The sequence below is a fragment of the Rattus norvegicus genome, chromosome 1 (assembly GCF_021556685.1).
Source record: "Rattus norvegicus strain SHRSP/BbbUtx chromosome 1, alternate assembly SHRSP_T2T, whole genome shotgun sequence".
NCBI classification, from domain to species: domain Eukaryota; kingdom Metazoa; phylum Chordata; class Mammalia; order Rodentia; family Muridae; genus Rattus; species Rattus norvegicus.
In genome coordinates, this window is record NC_141534.1 from 106,247,233 (window position 1) to 106,267,500 (window position 20,268).

Genomic DNA, 20,268 nt, shown 5'->3' on the forward strand with positions numbered 1-20,268 from the left:
AGCGTGGGAAGGTTGCCACAGTGGGTGCTACCCCGCTGCTTTTGCTAAGTTTTTTTTTCTCCGTTCCTACACACCCGGGTTCCTGTATAATTTCTGTTGCCCCACAAATCACTTCCTGACTTGTTTATGTCACTCGTGGCCAGATGTGCAGTCCCCAACTTTGGAAACCTGGCCCTAGCTAAGTAAGTGTCCTTTTAGTGTCTCAAACTATGCTGTATAAAGATTCCTGTCTTCAGCGCCACCCCTCCACCCCCACCCTCGTGGTCGAACCTAGAACCCCTCCACGTTGGGCTCAGGAATGGCTTGTACTCGAACTTTATTTTATTTTTTTATTAAATAAAAGGGGCAGAAGAGGGGGCCTGTGGTCTCCCAACTGTGGGGAGCCACCTGCCCTAACCTCTCTCCACTCAAGGTGCATGGTGTGGTAGGCTGAGGTGTAAGCTCGGGAGGAAGGGCAGCTGGTAAAGATCAGAGGCTAGGGCCTGTGACCCTCACCACTCCTGGAAGACTCAGCGGGTGGGGTGGGACCTTCTAGTGCCAACTGCCACTCGCTCAGCCCGAGCCCAGGGGACTGGGCTGTGACAGTGTCCTCCCACCCCAGGAAAGGCAAAGGAAGCGTCCATCTGCAAGTAGACACCACCAAGGCTGGGGCACTTGTGGCGGCCCCTACTCATGCACATCCCAGATCTCGGACAGCAAAGGCGGCAGCTTCTTGTCCTGGAGACGCAATGCGAAAACCTGCTCCGAGTGCACGGAGCTGAGGGTGCGCAGGCTCACCAGCTTCATGAGCATTCGTGGGAAGCGCAGCTGGTCCTGCCGGGAAGAGGAGGCAAGTAGATCCTATAGGGGGCCCTGCCCTGCAGAGCCAGCTTTGTCTGACAAGCCAGTGCTGTGAGTGGTCAGGCCAACCTCAAACCCAGCCCAGGGTTTGGGACATGTGTGCTGACCTCACTAACAGGACCTGAGAAAAAGGCAGGCCCCAGGCTCAGTGTGCCCCAATGAGTGCCACCTGACCCTAATACCGAGCCCACCAGCTCCTGTACCTGCGGCCGCTTGATCCTCGTGTAGGAGAGGAGGGCCTCCACATAGGGCTGCTGCAGAGCCTCCACACGGCTGGGCTCCTGCACATTAGGCCGGTCCGCTGAGAAGATGTTGATGGCAATGAGCAAGGCATACTCTGCATCGTCTAGGCCCAGCCGACGCATAGCCCGAGAGAACTCAAAGATGGGATTGATGAACTCCACCTGCAAGCCTGCAAGAGCGGCCCCAGCACAGCTTCACACCTCACCCTGGTCCCAGGGCACTCACACGGGAAGGAGGAACAGCCAGTGACAGCTACTCCGCCTTCCTCCCCATAGGACCATGTGACTGTTACATAGTAGCCATGCCACCAAGACAGCGCCCATACCCTTCCTTCCACACACACTGGAACCTCATCCTCTCAGGTCCCCCCATCTGCCCTCAGGAGGGCGGAGGAAAGGCACTGTGAACCCTTAGGTAGTTCCCACAGCTCTAATATGCTATGATTCACTCATGGACTGTTAAGTGTACCTACTGTGTGCCAGGCCTTGGAGAAGAGTATTTACTGCCATCACACCCAACCCCTTCTCTATAAAGGACAATATATTCTAGGCTACTCTGGCCTGCAGTGAGACCCCAAGAAAGCAAAACAAAACCATGTAGGCAGGTTCCAGGCAAGATAGGAGTTGTCACCCAGTTCTAAGCAAGGGACAGTGAATGCTGGTCCCTGATGCTGGACTGTGCTGATGGGCACAGACTCAGCAAGGCACCCAGTGCCTGGGAGAGACGATCGACAAAGACAGAGGAGAATGGAGGCCAGGTCCTGTCCCAGCAGACGGAATACGGGAGCTGACAAGCTGGCATGGCACTTGCGTGCTGTGGGGGACAGATGTGATGGGAGGGTAGTAGCAGAGGGCCCGGGGCCAGGCAGTGAAGGAGCTTGGGTAGGAAGCCGAAGATCCTTTCCAGTCCCACCTTCCAAGGCCTGAATGCCTGGGGCTCCGTGGGGTTCCTTCAAGCCTGGCTGCAGGGCCTTTGCCCAGGCTGGATCACAGGGAAAACACACTTTTTTCCCTAAATCTGCCCTGCTAGTAAGCCACACTGAAAGAATCCTAGGACTCTTCTTGTGTAGTAGAAGAGTGGAAGTGGGTGCCTAAAAATACTGAGAGGCACCCAAGGTGTCCTGGGAAGCCGAAAGCTGAGGGAGAAAAGTTGTTCGCATTGGCTGGCCATGGGCAGGGGCCCTGTCCCACCATCAGACAGGTGGCCAGATGAGCTCCCCATGAGACAATCAGCAGCCTGTGCTTCTTCCTGATCTCCTGCCAGAAGGCCAGGGGACAGCAAAGCCTCCCCATGCATCTGGTCCTGCTAAACATGATCTTTCTCTTGCCAGTGCCTGATCTGGAGGTCCGACAGGGGGCAGAAACCCTAACACTGAGCCAGTGCCTTCCACAGACCTGCACGGTGGAAGTCGTCCTTGCTGTAGGTGAAGTCCTTCAGGAACGTGATGCACTCTGTCTCGTGGTTGTAGCGTCTGGCTGTCTCTAGCAACATGATCTGGAGGTGACAAGGTACAGGGCTCTTCAGCTGCCCCAGGTCAAATGTGCCAAGACCAACTGGCTGCCACCCAGACATTCTTAGCTTTCCTTTCTCCAACTTTACCACCCACTGCCCCCACCCAAGGACATTAACCACACATTATTGTGAGGTACAAGAGTTTTGATTCTTTTAGCACTTAGAACTTTATGCACAGTTGACTCTCAAACTTAAGTTATCCTTGAGTTGGCTCAAATATCCATTCCCTTCAAGTCTCTGGGGCGTATTTCCTCTTTGACAGTCCATCCCATAGTCTCCATTACTCCCACCTCAGCTCACTTCCCTTTCCCCCCGTGGCTGGCTCACTGGAGGCTCCAGATGGCCACACCCCACGAGGGTTAGGATGTCCCTGGACTACATGCAGCTCTGACCTCTGTCCTAGAGCCTAGTTCTCGTTATTAGTACCTCGATGGTGGATGCCTTCAGGAGGGCGATCTGGTCCTCCCGGCCCAGCTGCAGGAACCCTGGCACCTGCTTGGCGAAGTCCACGATCTCCTGGACTGAGATGATGGCTAGCTCAGTGAAGTGGGCAAAGCGTTGCTGACGAGCGTCTCGGGACTGAGGGTCTGCACCCAAGGGCCAGGGCTGGGACACAAAAGGCCAGGGTCACGTGGGAACTCGTGTGCCCCAAGAAACCCTCCCTAGCCTGGGTGGGCTCTGCCCACTGGGCCGGGCGGGGCGATACCGTGACTTTAGGCTGGTCGGAGAAAGATCGCTTGTTGCACTGCAGCTGCGCGGCAACTAACTGTTGGATCATCAGCTCCTGAGCCGCTGTCAGCTGGATGCCCTCTCCTTCCCCGGAGCCCTGGCTACTTGCTTCCGAAGTGCCAGGGGAGGCTGCAGGCCGGGCTGAGCTACCGGATGCTGGCTCAGTCGGGGGCGGTGGCTGCTGCTGTTGCTGCTTCTGAATCTTTTTCTTCCGAATCTGCTCCTCAGAAAGCACGCCTGCAGGAAAGACAGCCTCAGTGGTGGGACCCACCCTCACTTACTCCTCCCCGTGACGAGGACCCACGCTCTGTCTAGCCCCGCCCCTGCACTCACACTGCTCCCGCATGCCAGCCTCCTTGCACTTGCGCAGTCTGCAGAGCTGGCACTTGCGCCGCATGAAGGCATCCATCTGGCAGGTTCCGCTGCCCCGACAGGCATAGCGCCCGGCCCCACCATGGACCACGCTACGCCGGAAGAAGCCTTTGCAGCCTTCACAACTGAGCACATTGTAGTGGAAGCCCGAGGCCTTGTCCCCGCACACGCGGCACAGCTCATGGCCCAGCATCTTCGGGGCCGGACCCTTCTTCCGCTTGCGCTCAGGTTCATCCTCTGGCTCTAAGATGACTTGGGGTGAGCAGATGCCATGAGAGATAGCGACAAAGAGAAACAGCAGCCTGGGAACAGGCCATGGGAAGTCCCGAAGCGAGGGTGAGAGGACAGGGCTGCAACGCCAAGGGAAAGATCTGCAGGTCGGCAGGCTCCCAAGAATGAGTCGGAGGTGTCAGGGGGAAGAGGAAGGAAAAGCGAACCGAAAGACAGGGGCCACCGTCTCCCCACCCTTCCCTCACAACGTCCCACACCCCTGTTCCTGTCTCCCTGTCTCACCCACGATGTAGGCAGAGCTGGACCCTTCAGAGCCTGGAGGTGGATCAGTCTCCTGTCCCTCCTCCTTAATAGTGGGTGAAGTGGAGGAGGTACTGGGCTGGGGAGAACCATTCCCTAGGAGAAGGAAGAGGGAACAGTGAGCTTCTCTTACACTGTGGGAGGGGCCAGGTAGGGAAAACCCATCACTCACCAGGCAAGGGAGTGTCCAGAGAACTTGTGGGGGAAGACATAGTGGGTCACGAAGCAGCCTGCTGGACATAGGGGACCCAGCCAATTACAGAGTGTCTCTCCTTCCAATGCTCAAGGGCTCTCGAAACATGATCCCATGCAGCTCAGGCTAAACGAACTATGTGGCTGAACATCTTGAACCACCTCCAAAACCCTGGAACACACTACCCTACGCTGTCTTGGGATATTCCCCACACTCCTGCCTCAGTCTCTCAAGTGCTGGCATCACAGCACTGTGCCACTATACCTCAGTGTTTTTACTTCTATACTGAGCCCCCACTGCCAGCCCTAGTCCCTTATAAACATCACCCTGAACATCCCCAACCACTTCTGCTCCAACCCACTCACTGCTCCCTCCACCTCTCTATGATTCATGACCTCCCATGACAACTCCCGCCCCTCTAACACTAAGAGAGCCCAACAACTCTAATTCCTCTTCTTTGGTGAGCACCAACTGTGCTCTTACCATATAGGTGATCCTAACTTTGTCCCGCCTCTCCCATCAGGTCGCAACCATTACCCTCCTACCACAGGCTTCTTCAAGGCTTTAACCCACCTCAATACAGACCCCAGACCCTACCCATCCTATCAGGTCCCTGGTCCCGCCCCTTCTCACACTGGGGCAGATACCCAGATTTAGCCCCGCCCCTCCAACTCCCCAAAAGCCAATCATAGGTCTTCGTTGTGCCACGCCCTCCACGCCTCTGCCCACTCCCCCAGTCCCCTCAACAACAATCCAGGCCCCGCCCCAAGAATCAAGAAAGCCTTCAATCACGGGTTTTATCTACAGCATGCCTCCCGCCCATGTGCGTCCCGCCCTCGCCCACCAACATAGGCTTCCCCTACGCCACGCCCCGTGGAGTCACGCCCACCTCGTTCCAGGCCCCGCCCCTCTCCGTGCACCAGGGGGAGGCGGGGCTCATGACTGCACCGGCGATCGTGAGGGGGTCGCAGGAGGGGGTCTCCTACTTCGTTACCCTGGAAATGGCTGTGGGAGGCGGGAGCTGCGACAAAGTAAGGGAAGGAGGCGCGCGTTAAGCTGGACCCGCAAAGATCCGCGTACCGGTCCCAACCCCACCCGCCCTGCCGCCTGGTGCACTTGCCTCTGTGTCCGCACCGGTGATTGCTCCTCCACAGCACTTCAGAAGTAACTTCAGAAGCCTGGGAGTAGCTCGGAGCAACAGCGCTTGCTGAGCGAAAAGCAAAAGTAACTTCGCCACTTCTTCCGGCAACCCCGCTGCGCGTCACTTCCGGAAGTAGGAGGGCCGGGAAAGGTGACAGACTTCCGGTCTGCCTAGGCGCCACCGAATGAGATGCCTTGGCCGGAAGTGGGACACCGGAAGTTTATTTCTTCTGGTAGTTCCCCTCTGGGACTCAGAAAAAAGTTCCGGAAAGTTCTTTTGTTTCTTTAAACACATGACTAACAAAGCAAGTTGTTTCCCTTTTTGATTAGTCTAAAGTTCTCTACGTTTGTAGAAGTGCTGCATGGTTGGTTTTTATTTTGGTTTTGATTTTGAGACAGGATCTCATATTCAAAGGGGTGGCCTTGAACTTCTGAGCCAACTGCTTCCACCTCCCCATTGTTGCAGAAGCACATCCACTTACAGCCCAGTATATTGGTTCTAAATAGGTTAAATCTGGAGATGTCATGATGGTTGCAGGATGATTTTAAGCTTAAAATGGAGGCACGAGGGCTCTTCATACCTTGAACTTCTCCAGCTCAGAGGTTGTGCTGCCCTACCCCAGCTGCCCGCCCTTCCCTCTATAATCCAGTCGTTTTGAATACTGGGTTCTTTTTTCGCCTACCCTTATTTATTCCCCTGGCTCACCTCTCTCCCCTTCTCCTTACATGTCCAGGCTCTGGCGCTCGCTCTCGCGCTCGCTCTCTCTCTCTCTCTCTCTCTCTTTCTCTCTAACATTTTATGTAAGTACTCCCTGTCTTCAGACACATCAAAAAAGGGTGTCGGATTCCGTTACAGATGGTTGTGAGCCATGCTATAGTTGCTGGGAATTGAACTCAGGACCTCTGGAAGAGCAGTCAGTGCTCTTATTCAACCCAACTCTGGACTCTCTTGATGTGCCTGCGTCTGGAACTTTTATATATAAGAAGTTATTTTTTCATTCAGCTTCGTGATAGGAAGAAGTAAATATAAAAAGGCAAATTGGGTGCAATTGCATGCCTGCAATAATCAAACAGACCAAAGCCAGAGGATTGCGTTTAGTTGGAGGCCAAGCTGAGCTAGGTAGTAAGACAGGTCATCAGCTCAATATAAATAAACAAGTAGCCTATGCCCCTCTCCCATAAAAGTGATAATACCAGCTTTTTCACAAAAGATAGAAATACTTGTGTGGACCTCAGATGGAAAAGATTCAGAGATTTGTTTCTCCCCAACTCCGACTTGTCAACAGTTGAGAGAATCTTTATTAAGCGCAAATGCTTGCTTTTACTTAACTTTTGTTGCTGTTGGTCTTGGTTTTGTTGTTGTTGTTTTGTTTTGTTTTGTTTTGCTTGTATATTTTTTTGAAACAGAGTTTCTTTGTGTAGCCTTGGCTGTCCTAGAACTACTTCTGTAGACCAGACTGGCCTCCAACTCATAAGAGAGTTGGCCAAGGCCTCTGCCTCCCATGTGCTAGGATTAAAAGCACTTACTGCCACTACCTGGTTTACACCGCCCCCCACCTTTTTCAAAGACATGGTCTCACCATTCTAGCTATCCTAGAACTCTCTTTGTAGACCAGGTTGGCCTCCAACTCAGAGATCCTCCTGCCTCTGCCTCTTGAGTCCTGGGATTAAAAATGCCATGCCATGGTTAGTTAATCTAACGAATTCTTACAAAGTTGAGGCTAGAGCCCACACTACCTCAGTCACACACAAAATCTATCTACTCCTGAGACCCAGCCACCAACCCATGCTTTTGTTCAGATAAGTGTTAGGTCTCAAAGGAACCCTGGGAATATGGCTGAGGTGCATATTAATATATCAAAGTGAACTCTGGGCACCAGTCTCTCTTAGTATCACCAATGCCTGTTACTATATAGTTACCCTACCCTCAACCTTTCCCGTCCCTGAGCATCACTTCTCTTCCTCCAAGATTCTCTTTCCTATATAATCCAGCTGTTTTGGCTACATGTTCCTTAGCTCTCTTGGTTCTCTTTGTGTCCTGGTTCCCCCTTTCTTCCTCTCTCACCCCTGACCCCATGGCCCAACTTATTCTGTAGGCCCAGGTCAGTCTGGACTCTTGCAGATGCCTCTGGATGTTCTCCTCCTTATACCTACAATAAACCTTCTCAACCATACCTGGGAGCTGTCAAGTCCTCATTGTTCTTCATTCAATAAGTAAGCATATATATACTTATATGTGTGTTTATGTTTACATACGTGTCACTAGTAAACTGTCACGTGCTGTTTGAATTCACTGAGATGCTGGCCCTGGAAGCAGGACATATGACTTAGTGTCCTCTAGGACCCCTTGCCTGAGGTTGGACTGGTTCCCTGGGCCCTCTGAAACAGGGAAAGGATATCACCTCCCCAAAGCAAATGACTCAACCACTTTTATCCCCGTATGTGTGCATGAGTGTAGTGAGAATTCTGGAATTTTGGTTTTTTAAAAACACAGAGATATTACACAAAAATATTTTTTTTGTTTTAATCCCAGGTGTGGGGATATGGGGCTGCTTTGAAACAGGTGACTGATTTGCCTCGTGCCCTAGCAGAGGCATGGTTTTGCCAGCTGCAGATAGTCTCTGCAGATTGTATGATGTTTAGATCTGGGAACTTTTCTGTATATCGATGCTAGGGCCCCCAGAGGTGGATTGTTGGTTGGTTCCTGTTAGTGGCATTTGTTAAGTAGTCCTGCGCAACAAAGACATTAGATATCCTGAGTGCGAAGGTCAAACTTGCCCCAAGGAACTCAACGCCCCAATCAGCAGGAAGTCGACTAGCAATAAGTTTGACCCCTTTCTGACTCCTGACTTAATTCAGGGATCTCTTTCCTTTCCTATCTATCCTTTTTTCCCCACTCATATCTAGTGTTAGGGGGTTGAAGGGTAGAAGAAAGAAGAACCCACAAAGTAGCCAAAGATAGCTACATGTGAGTGTGTATTCCATAAAGACAGCCACACAGGAGTGTGTATTCCATAAAGACAGCCACACACGAGAGTGTATTCCGTCCTCTTCTGGAGCCATTTTTGTCCTTACCACTGTGGGCGAGCAATTGCATGCAGGCTGAAGACTACTTCAGCTCCTGTTGAGAAACCAGCAGGTATAGAGGCTGGAGAATCTGACTTCCCCATACCTACAGTGGCTCCAGGATAAGGGAGACAGGAAAGTTTGCATAGGGTGTTGGCACAGGCCAGGCCAGGCTGTGAGCTGGTCTATCATTATCTAAGATCTGGTTCCGCCAGCTCCTGCTGGGGTCTTTGATACTGGAGTGGCATGCCTTTTATTTTGTAACAGGGTCTTGTTATGCCTCCGACTCTCTCCTGCCTCGGCGTCCTGAGTACTGGGATTACAGATATCCCTCTCCGTGCCAGGCCTTGGGAGGAGTTTTAGTTCTAAGCATGAGATGCTTGTCTGCAGGGCTCGCTGATCCTGGATTCTTTTTTAATGTATATGTATGAATGTATTTGCCTGTATGTATTTTCTGAAAGGATTATTTATTTACGTGCTGAGCGTTTTCTCCCTATTTAGCTCCATGTACCACCTGAGGGCCTTGTGCCCATGGATGCCAGAAGAAGGCATCGGATTCCCTGCAACTGAAGTCAGTCGTGAGCCACCCTATGGGCACTGTTAATTAAACTTTGAACTCCCTGTAAGAACGGGCAGTTAGTGCCTGTAACGTGGAGACAGATCTCCAGTCTGTGTTCCTGGGATTTCAAATGCACCAGGAAATGGAAATAACAAGAGGCAACAGACCAGAGGGACAAAAATGCAACCAGCCATGACAAGGACAAGATCTTCTGTCAGGACAGTTTCAAGGGGCCTGCCCAGGCAGTCCGGTTTTGTTATCTGAGTCTCCTTATGGACCAAGTTCTGACCCATAACACAACCAATCCACCCTTGCTTTGTTGCTAATGACTTAGTTGAGATTTAACTCACTGGACAGTTGACCCATTTTGGATTTTACCAGAAATGCAGCTTTTTAAAAGAGTGTTCACAACATTTTGCAACCTTCACTGTAATGGATTCTAGAACATGTTTGTCACCCCACAAAATAATCTTGTGTCCATTAGCATCAGCACCCAATTCTCCCAACCCGCACTTGTCCCTGGGCAACCATTGATCAGCTTCCTGTCTCCATGGGGTTTGCCCATTCTGCATTTAGAGCCCTAGAACTTACCATTCTCTGCACCTGGAGTGTTTTCCTTCTTTGTTCCAGTTTCAAGGTTCACCTATGCTGCCTTATGTGTCAGTATTTTTATATCTCTTTGTGATGTATAATATTCTATTGTATGGATATACCACGTCAGTATTTACCAGTCGGCCAACATGTGAATATGTTTTTTGAGACAGGGTTTCTCTGTGCAGCCTTGGCTGTCCTGGAACTCACTCTGTAGACTAGGCTGGCCTTGAACTCACAGAGATCTGCCTGCCTGTCTCCCTCTGGGAACCAAGGGTGTGCGCTGCCCCTGCCTGGCCATTGGGTAATTTCTAGTGGAAGCTGCAAGGCTACACTGGACACTGATGCACAAGGGTTCGTTTTGTTTTGCTCTGAGACAGGATCTCAAAAGCCTCAGCTTGGAGAGATGGCTGAACAGTTAAAAGCACTGCCTGCTCTTCCAGAGGACCCAGGTTCAATTCCCGGCACCCACACAACCGTTCACATCTGTAACTACCACTCCAGGGATCCAGAGCCCTGTTCTGACCTCCACAGGAACCAGGCACATATGCACTTATACACATGGAGACGAATATATCCAGACACATGGGAAAAATAACATTGTGAAACAGCACTGAGGTCGTCATGATCTCCTATCTTAGCCTCCTCAATGTTGGGATTAGAGGTGTGCACCACAACGCCCAGATCTTTTAAGGGTGGCATCTTGCTATTTTGCATAAACTGGCCCTGAGATCTAGGAGACAAGTAATCCTTCTGCCTCACCCTCCCAAGTAGTAGGACTACTGGTGCGTGTGGTGTCCTGATTTCCCCACACCTGCCAGCGCATGTTATTATCCTGTCTACCTCAACCTCTCACTGGATGAGAAGCCAGATTTCACTGTGGTTTTAAGTTTGCTCTTCCCGGTAAAATGTGTGTCAAAGGGCAAACTGCAAGAATCCAAATAGTTTTAAGTGAGGTGTGGTGGCACAGTCCTGTAATCCTAGCACGCTGGAGGTAGAAGCAGAAAGGTCAGGAGCCCAGCTGCAATGTAAGATGTAAGTTCTAGGCCAGCCTGGGCTACAGGAGACCCCATGTGAAGAAAACAACAACAATAAAAATAAAAAAGTGTGTGTGTGTGTGTGTGTGTGTGTTGTGTGTGTGTGTGTATTTATACATCCCAAGTGCTAGAAGGACTGGTGTGCAATTGGTCTTATTTTTGATCCTAAAACTGATCAAACTTTATTCTTTAGAACAGGGAAGCAAGCAGAGGAAGTTGCTTTCTACAGAGGAAGAACAAAAGAAGCAGAAAGAAAATCACAGGACTGGAGAGATGGCTCAGAGGTTAAGAGTGGTGTCTGCTCTTCCAGAGGTCCTGAGCTCAATTCCCAGCAACCACACGATGGCTCACAACCATCTGTAATGAGATCTGGCGCCCTCTTCTGGCCTGTAGGCACACATGCAAACAGAGTGATGTATATACAATAAATCTTTTTTTTTTTTATTTCTTTACTTCATATATGTGGGAACACTGTAGCTGTCTTCAGACACACCAGAAGAGAGCATCAGATCCCACTACAAATGGTTGTGAGCCACCATGTGGTTACTGGGATTTGAACTCAGGTCCTCTGGAAGAGCAGTCAGAGCTCTTAACCACTGAGCTATCTCTCCAGCTCCCGACAATAAATCTTAAAATAAGAAAAGAAGAAAAAAGATCACACACACACAAAAAAAAACCCGATTGTCCCAAAATCAGTTTCTCGTATCGGCTGACAAAGTTGTACAACGCTGACAATTTAAGTTCTTTCTATCTCTAAGACCCTCTAGAGGGTAGAAGGAGAGAGCTGAGCTGTCCTGTGATCTCTACACACATGCTGTGGCTCGTGGGTGCCATGTGTATACACATATGTATGCTATACATGTATAAGTAATAAATGAAGATGGAAAATAATAAATAGCAAAACAAAACAAAAAGAGACGTCAAGGGGGCATCAGATAAGTTAGAGCTGGAATTATAGCCATTTTTTTTGGGGGGGGGATCATCTGAAGTAGATGCTGACATTAGAACTCCAGTCCTGGGATAGAGCAGCTCATAAGTTTGTTTTAAAAAACACAGCAGGGGGTTGGGGATTTAGCTCAGTGGTCCCCAGCTCCGAAAAAAAGAAAAGAAAAGAAAAAAAAAAAAAAACCACAGCAGATGTGACATTTGAAATTATGTGTACACAGTCAGGAGACTGAAAGTCCACTGTCCCTAGGTATGTCAAAATAAAATGTTCCTCCTCCAACATACCATGACCCGTGGGCTGGGGTGGAGCCAGCATTGCTTGTTTAGCAGGCAGGAGGCAGCACCAAAAAGTAATATCCACTAAAAAGATCTGAGGGTGATAACCTTGAGCCCCTGCAGGAGGTGGGGGGCGGTGCTGCAAGGGCAGAAGGAGCAGCTTGGACAAAGAGGCTGACCCAGGAATAAATCCAGTACCACCAAACACCAGTAAGGCTAGGGTGGGTGGAGACTTTGAGTAAAAAGAGTATCCAACCAACCAGAGCCCCCAGGGACTAAACTACTACCCAGAGACTACACGTGGACAGACCCATGACTCCAGCTGCATATGTATCGGAGGATGACCTTGTTGGGCACCAATGGAAGGAGAAGCCTTGGTCCTGCCAAGACTGAACCCCCCAGTGTAGGGGAATGTCGGGGGCGGGGACCGAAAGGGAGGTGGTTGGGGAGAGGAACACCCTTATAGAACGGGAGGGGGGTGGGATAGGGGGCTTAAGTCTGGGAAACTGGGAAAGGGAATAACATTTGAAATGTAAATAAAATATATCCAATAAAAGAAAAAATTAAAAAGTGGATATTAGCCCAAAAGTTCACAAAAAAAAGTATGCAAAAGATCTGGGAAGGAAATGGGCCAGACTTGGACATCCTAGCTACTCATGAGGCTGAGGCAGGAGGATCACCAGTTCAAGGCCAGCCAGGTTTGCAGAATAAGTTCAAGTGAAGCTGGACAATTTAATGGCACCGGCCTCAAAATAAAAAGTGTAAAGGAGGGGTTGGGGATTTAGCTCAGTGGTAGAGCGCTTGACTAGGAAGCGGAAGGCCCTGGGTTCGGTCCCCAGCTCCGAAAAATAGAACCAAAAAAAAAAAAAAAAAAAAAAAGTGTAAAGGAGACTCAGGATGTGGCTCAGGAGTAAAGTCCCTGCCTAGCATACCCCAGTGACAGGCTTTGGGGATGGTTCATTGGTAGAACCCCAACGGTAGCGTGCCCTTGTTTCTGGATTCCGTCCCCAGTCACCAAAGAGGTGGTGACATGATTCCACTTGCGCGGCTGTATGAGGAAGAGCATTTTCTCCCAGGTAGCTTGGGCGACACTGTCAGAAAGGAAGAAACTACCAGCTCTGGGTTTGGCTAGGGCCACAAGCAAGAAAGCTGCAGAAGTTGGTGTATCTCCCAGCAACTGAAGCACAAACAGAGGCAACCTCGGGGATCTTGTTTGGGAACACAGCTCCACGCTGCCACCGTGTGGCCATGTAATGATTTGCAGACAACACTTGGTAAAGTTCTTTGATAGGACGTGATATGAGGGTCCCAGAATGAGGGTGACAAGAATAGGTGAGTGCTCAGGGTTATTTAATGAAAAAATGAGGACATGGCTGCTCCCAGGTATGTTGAGGAGAAGAGAATAGCCAGGCCAGAGGTATCTGGAAGAGTCCAAACTGAACCAGGCCAGCGGCTGAACCTGGCCTTGGGAAAGGGGAGCAAGAAAGGAAAAGGAGCGGGGGAAGGGGCTCAAGAGAGGAGCTGAGGACCGAGAGACCGAGAGACCGAGAGTCGTGTAGCCAAAAAGACTGAGGTTATATTGGAATTAGAGAAGCTGAGGGAAGAGAAAGGAAGCTCAGGGCTGGAATGGTTCAGGGTAGGGGGCAGGGTGAAAAGTACCGAGATGAGCCAAGACTCTGTAACAGGTATTGATGGTACTGAGATAGACTAGAGGCCAGCATCCACCTTGATATATATGTTAAATAGACACCCGGTTAGCCATTTAGGTTTCCTTGAGACCTAACAGTTGTAACCGAGACTCTGCCTGCTGGTTTTTTGTTTTGTTTTGTTTGTCTGTTTTTAAAATTATTTATTATTTATTTAATGTATATGAGTACACTGTTGCTGTCTTCATTCAGCCCAGAAGAGGGCATCAGAACCCAATACAGATGATTGTGGTTGTCATTACCATGTGGGAATTGAACTCAGGACCTCAGGAAGAGCAGTCAGTGCTCTTAACCACTGAGCCATCTCTCCAGCCCCCTAACAGAATATTTCTTTCTTCTTTCTTTTTAAAAAAGATTTATTTATTTATTATATATAAGTACGCAGTAGCTGTCTTCAGACACACTAGAAGAAGGCATCAGATCTCATAACAGATGGTTGTGAGCCACCAGGTGGTTGCTGGGATTTGAACTCAGAACCTCTGGAAGAGCAGTCAGTGCCCTTAACCACTGAATGGTCTCTCTCCTGTCCTTTTTCTTTCTTTCAAGAGTTATTTATTTATTTTATGTATGTGGGTACACTGTCTCTGCCTGCTGTTTAAGAGAAGGCTGGGGCAGAGTGGGGGTGGGGAGCCATGGAATGTTTCTTCCCAGTATTTAGTAGGTGGTGGTTGTTTCTAGGTGCTAGGGAGGAAGTAAGTGTTCAGGAATCAGTGCATTAATTTTTAACTTTAATTATGTGTGTGAGTGCAGTGGCCATGGAGGTTAGAAGAGGGTGTCAGATGCCCTGGGTCTGGGCCACAGGCTTTTGTGAGCCACCCAAAGTGGGTGTTGGGAGCTGAACCCAGGTCCTCTGCAAGAGCAGCCAGCCATGCTCTTAACCACCAAGCCCTCTCGCTGGTTTTATTTTATTTCAGGGTATTTTGTTTTTTTGTTTTTAAGAGTCTTATGTAGTACACATTGGTCTCGAACTCTCTATGTAGTAAGGATAACCTTGAAGTTTTGATCCCGCTGCCTCCAACTCCCAAGGGCCAGAATGTCAGGCACATGCTGCCACATCTTGCTGGAGTACATTTCCACACTGAGTGACCGTGGCTTGGTCCTATCCTGTGTTGTCTCTCCTCCTTCCTTATGCAGCACAAATATTACACAACACTACAGTCACATTTTGCCAAAAATCATTGTCACCTGCCTGGGGAAACATAAAGAAATATCTATTCACTCCGTCTATGGAGGACATGGATGGATCAAAGACAGGATCTCATCTTATAGTCCAGAAACTGGTGCCACCTACAGTAGGCTGGGTCCTGCAAATTCTCTTACTGTAATCAGAACAAGCCCCCTACAAACAAGATCACAGGTCACTCTGATTTAGATAAGCTCCTCATAAAGACTTTTTCCCCAGATGTACTAACTTGTGCCAAAGTCTCTCTTTTTTTTTTTTTTTTTTTATTTATTTATTATATATAAGTACACTGTAGCTGTCTTCAGATACACCAGAAGAGGGCATCAGATCTCTTTACAGATGGTTGTGAGCCACCATGTGGTTGCTGGGAATTGAACTCATGACCTCTGGAAGAGCAGTCAGGTGCTCTTAACCGCTGAGCCATCTCTCCAGCCCGCCAAAGTCTCTCTTAAAATTGACCTCAAGGCGACCATACAGTCTCAGTTCCCAACTACTTTCAGCCATTTTTGTAGCCCCAGGGACAGAGCTGCATGGCACAACCATGGTTGTCTTGCTTTTTCCCTCCTAGTCCCATAATACCCCAACCTGTTCCCCTTGCTGGCACATTGAAGTTTTTACCCACTTCAGATGCCAATGCTTGAAATCTTTGCACAGCTTTGAGATCATTAAGGAACCCCATCTTACAAGACACTGTCCCTGAGTCCCCCCAGAGTTTCTAACAGCTCCAACCAGTCCCATTTGTGGCCCTTGTGTGTCAGCCTGCAACAGGTCAAGTCCAGTGAAGTGCGGTCAACTGTTCCTCCCTCTGCCAGGCTCTCCATGGGGTAACATGGGTTTCATTATTTCCTGTGCAACTTGCAGTTCCTGGTGATTACCTTCCTTCCTTCCTTCCTTCCTTCAAGCAGCTCTTCCCATGGTGCATTGGACCCAAGACCTGGAGGGATGGGGTCACCTCCCTACCCCACCCCCACCCCCTCACCCCCACCCTCATCACAACTTAGCACATGCTCAGTAACTGCCCTTGAAGACCTGAATCAACCTGGGTTTTTAATGTAGCTTTTCTTTTCTTCTCTTTTCTTTTCTTTTTTTTTTTTTGACAGGGTCTCACTCTGTAGCTCTGGTGGTCCTGGAATTCATGCTGTAGACCAAGCTGTCCTCGACTGGCCTACCTCTGCCACCGGAGTGCTGGGATAAAAGGCGTGCACCTCCATGCCAGGCTTCATGTAGTGTTTCTTTTTTTTTTTCTTTTTCTTTTTTTTTTTTTTTTTTTTGGAGCTGGGGACCGAACCCAGGGCCTTGCGCTTCCTAGGTAAGCGCTCTACCACTGAGCTAAATCCCCAGCCCCACATGTGTTTCATGTAGTGTTTCTAAGGGAAACGAGATTCAGTGTTCTGTGTCTTCCCCTCTCTCTCCCCATGTGATGGCTAAAGTTATATTTTAAATTTAAACTACTGTGCTTAAGGGAGCTATAAAACAAAAACAAACAAACAAACAAACAAAAAAGACACTAACTTGTAAGCCCCACTTGCCCAAGGACAGGTAACTTCTTGAAATGCTGAGACATTTCAAGTCATGTAAGACATTGAGCCTGGTGTTTCTACTTCTGTAAACAAGCATGATTAAGTAACTGTAATTCCTTGGGGGTAGGGTCAATGCCTCCTTTTGCTCTCAAATAACTGCAGGTTGATTCTATGTCCTCCTGTTCAGCCCGTTCTAGCTCCCAAATAAACGACAGAGACTTGGTATATTCACAAGCTTCAGGCCTAAGCTGGGCGGGTTCTGAACTCTTCTAGCCCTCTAAGGCTGCTGATTTCCTGTCCACACAGTCCGTTGCCTCTAATCTGAGTCTTGTCCTGGCTCGCTCGGCTCCACATGTGTCCTCATGGCTGCTCTCTCGCCACCATCTCACAGCGAATCCTCCTGTTTTCCCCATGTGGTTTCTCCACACCTTCTTCTCCTCGGGTTCTCTACTCCCCTCCCTCTCTGGTCTCTTTCTGGAACACCCCTACCCCCACCCCAACTCCACCACAAATCAAAAGTCCCACCCTATCGTCTTCTGCCCAGCTATTCAGCTGATTATCACTTTTATTAACCAATCAGGGGTGATGGAAAACAATTTTTAAGTTACATAGAGACTGAAGAAAGTCATCCGGATGCCACCAGATTTCTGGGCATAAAAATCAGTGACTGACTATGCATGACTGCACCAGACTCATAGGGTGTGCTTGGTCACACACAGGCGGGAGGCACATAGGCTGGAAGTGCGGCAGGAGATGTGCTTGCTCCCGACTGGACAAAGGAGGGAAGTGCTTAGCCTTGCTGGTTTTGCCTTTATAAGCCCAGGACTAAAATTATTCAGAGCTGCACTCTAGGAGTCCTGAGCACGGACCTGTCCAGCATTTAATAAAGCATGCTTTGAATTTGGTGCAAAAATGTGGTAGGGGTCGTATTCTCACCCCGTGGGGTTAACACCTCTCCCCTCCTACCCCTCTCCCTATCTCTCTCCCCATTCTTGTGCACCTTGGGCAAGCCCTCTACTGAGCTGCTCAGTGGCGGATTCTAAGCAGGCACTCTAGGGTATAGCCTGCCTCCAAAACTCTCTTATTATTTAATGACTATTTTTAATACTTTTTTGTTTAATGTTATGTATACATATTTGCTTGCATGTACGCATGCACATTGTGTGGCTGCTGCCCTTGGAGACCAGAAGAGGGAATTGGATCCCCTGGATCCAGAGTCTATAAGAGGCTATGAGGTGTCGTGTGGATGCTGAGAAGTGACCCACCCCAGTTCTCTGGGTCCAAAGGAAACTCCGTTTTCCCAAATTCTGGTGGCTAGCCAAAAGCCAGTATTCCTTGTAAACTTGTAAAGCCGGTTCCCCTCTACCAAGGAAGCACCTCTCTTGTCACTGGCTAAAGGGACAAATGGCTGTCTGTGGAGCTTATTCAGATAACCGTGTGCACACCAGCCTCTAGGCTCCTTCAGTTCCACAAGCACTGGTAACTAAGTGTATGCTCGCATCCTGACTCTCTCCGTTCCTCTCCCCTTACCCGACCCTACACTTCCTCCAGCTCAGGAGCCTCCGTCCCACATCTCCTTATAACCCTGCTATTCTGACTGTATGCTTTCTCCATCCCCACTCCTGATCCTCTCTTTGCCCACACTCTTTGTCTTCATTCCCCGATACCTCAGTTCTGCTCCAGTTTCTTTTCTGGCCCGGTCCTATCTGGTAACCACACAAGTCCGCTATTTCTCTCTGCTCTGGACTCTTCCAGGTGCCCCTGGGCTGTTCTCTCTCTCGCATCCACTGTTAGGGTCCAGGAGTCACCTCACAAACCACACGGACACCAATCTGTCAGACAGGGATAGTTTATTGAGCATTCACCCCAGGACTAATGGATCAGAGCCACAGTCCAGACTCAGGAGCTGCCTGTCAGCCCAAGCCAGGATCCTACACATCTTTTTTTTTTTTTTTAAGATTTATTTATTAGGGGCTGGAGAGATGGCTCAGTGGTTAAGAGCACTGACTGCTCTTCCAGAGGTCTTGAGTTTATTTATTATGTATAAATAAATAAATAAATCTTTAAAAAAAGATTCATTTATTATATGTAAGTACATTGTAGCTGTCTTCAGACACACCAGAAGAGGGCATCAGATCTCATTACAGATGGTTGTGAGCCACCATGTGGTTGCTGGGATTTGAACTCAAGACCTCTGGAAGAGCAGTCAGTGCTCTTAACCACTGAGCCATCTCTCTGGGTAATTACTATCTTATTTCATCTTTTAAATTGGATTTTGAGTTTGTTTTGTTTTGTTTTTGAGACAGGGTCTCACTATGGAGCCCTGGCTGTCCTAGAACTCGATATGTATGCACACTAGACTGGCCTTGAACTCATAGAAATCCACTTGCTTCTACCACCAAGTATTGGGATTAAAGGCAAGGCTTAGTACATTTGCTGCATATAAAAACTGCTGAGTTTATTCCGGATAATTCAGAATTCACCTTGTTATGTATACGTCTATAGCAGGCAGTCAGAAACAGAAATGATCCATTACCTATCACCCATACTCAGTCTCATAATGCTGGCCAGGGCCCCGAGCACAAGGAGGTGAAGAGATTGACCAATTACTAATAGGAAATGTGTTAGAAGGCTGAACATTTCATGAAAAACACCACGTTAACAGTAAAAGTTTAAAGAAACAAATTTCTATCACCTGACAACAAGCCAAGGCAATGATAAGAAAATATCCTACCTGTTCTTTGTCTAACCAAACTCCATTACACTCTGGAAGAAACCCTAGGGTACCAAAAGGAATGAAATCTGGAAGATGGCTGTGTTTCGTTTTGTGGATTTTTGAAAACTAGTCTGTGCACCATTCTATAGATATACCATACATACTGTAGATACACATTCAGTTTCAATGGGAAATACTTTCAGTTTGGAAAAAGCTGATTCTGTAATTAGACTTTTAATGGAAGTGATGGGTTGCAAATTGGATTGCAAAATTTTTAAAACCCAGTCTGGGGTTTCTAACCTGCCTTAGCCTATATAGTTCCTGGATAAAAGATACACAACTTTTATTATTTACATAAGCCTTAAACTGCACCAGAACTGGGCAAATATCCATCCCTTGTGCTATTAGAATCGACTTTCTTAAATCGGTAACCCTGAGTTAATACTCACTATGTTTCATGTGGGCTGTTCTTAACTCCGATTGGCCAGGCCTCAGGACTGAGCTAATCTGTGGCAGCTTCTCCTTCCTCTTCACCCTCTCCCTGTGGTTCTCCCTCGACCTCCCAGGCCCAGGAACCCTAAAACCTGCTATGTCTCTTCTTCCCAACTATTGGCTGTCAACATCTTTATTCCCCAGTCAGAAATAACTTGGGGGCAAGGTCACCTAGGTCACTTGGGTCTAACCAGGTCTTGGGAGCCCAGGCTTAGCATTACAATGCACAGCAAAAGATCACACCTCAACAAATGGCTATTATGGGGATACCAGTGTAAGTTAAGACTTACTATGCTCCCAAATACGTCTCCAGTAAAGTGAAGCAATTCTTTGCATGTTATACTACAAAGCACACTACGGGTGTACCACACAATCCTACCACACAATCCTACAGGACGAGCAGCTGTAGGAAAATCTAATCTCACCTTAAAGGAAATGCTTATAAAACAAAAAGGAAGAATAAAGACCCCCCCCCAGAAATAGACTAAATAACACTCTGTTAACTTTAGATTTTCTACGTAATTGAGGAAGATGTGGTTCCTCATCCTCTGCTTCCTCCCTCTCAGGGTGTCCAGAGGAATTTGTGTTTCTTTAAAAACACAGAAATATAAGAATAT

The 20,268-nt window shown here is 48.6% G+C and overlaps 1 protein-coding gene across 4 annotated transcripts; it reads right to left on the minus strand.

Moving 5' to 3' along the window:
* Positions 1-299: 299 nt before the first annotated feature.
* On the minus strand, positions 300-5,680 carry Nr1h2 (nuclear receptor subfamily 1, group H, member 2). 4 transcript variants are annotated; one of them, NM_031626.3, is made up of 10 exons: positions 5,541-5,680; positions 5,310-5,441; positions 4,400-4,457; positions 4,210-4,323; positions 3,658-3,939; positions 3,302-3,561; positions 3,022-3,201; positions 2,478-2,577; positions 1,044-1,252; positions 300-813 (listed from the first exon to the last, which is right to left on the minus strand). In NM_031626.3, exons 3-10 carry the CDS (start codon positions 4,437-4,439, stop codon positions 667-669), a joined length of 1,332 nt encoding a protein of 443 aa, NP_113814.2. In that variant the 5' UTR covers positions 4,440-4,457; positions 5,310-5,441; positions 5,541-5,680; the 3' UTR covers positions 300-666. The 4 variants fall into 4 exon arrangements, with proteins under 4 accessions (NP_113814.2, NP_001385539.1, NP_001385540.1 ...); NM_001398610.1 differs by having other exon boundaries at positions 3,658-3,948; NM_001398611.1 differs by having other exon boundaries at positions 4,400-4,460.
* Between the last annotated feature and the right edge of the window lie 14,588 nt (positions 5,681-20,268).

What these genes read in the sequence shown, in the direction of transcription:
- Nr1h2 (NM_001398610.1), bottom strand. Translation starts at nt 4,439, where the DNA reads ATGTCTTCCCCCACAAGTTCTCTGGACACTCCCTTGCCTG. An exon ending in GGCTGGCATGCGGGAGCAGT is followed by an intron (nt 3,562 to 3,657) that starts GTGAGTGCAGGG and finishes TCTTTCCTGCAG; the next exon opens with GCGTGCTTTCTGAGGAGCAG. An exon ending in CCGACCAGCCTAAAGTCACG is followed by an intron (nt 3,202 to 3,301) that starts GTATCGCCCCGC and finishes TTTGTGTCCCAG; the next exon opens with CCCTGGCCCTTGGGTGCAGA.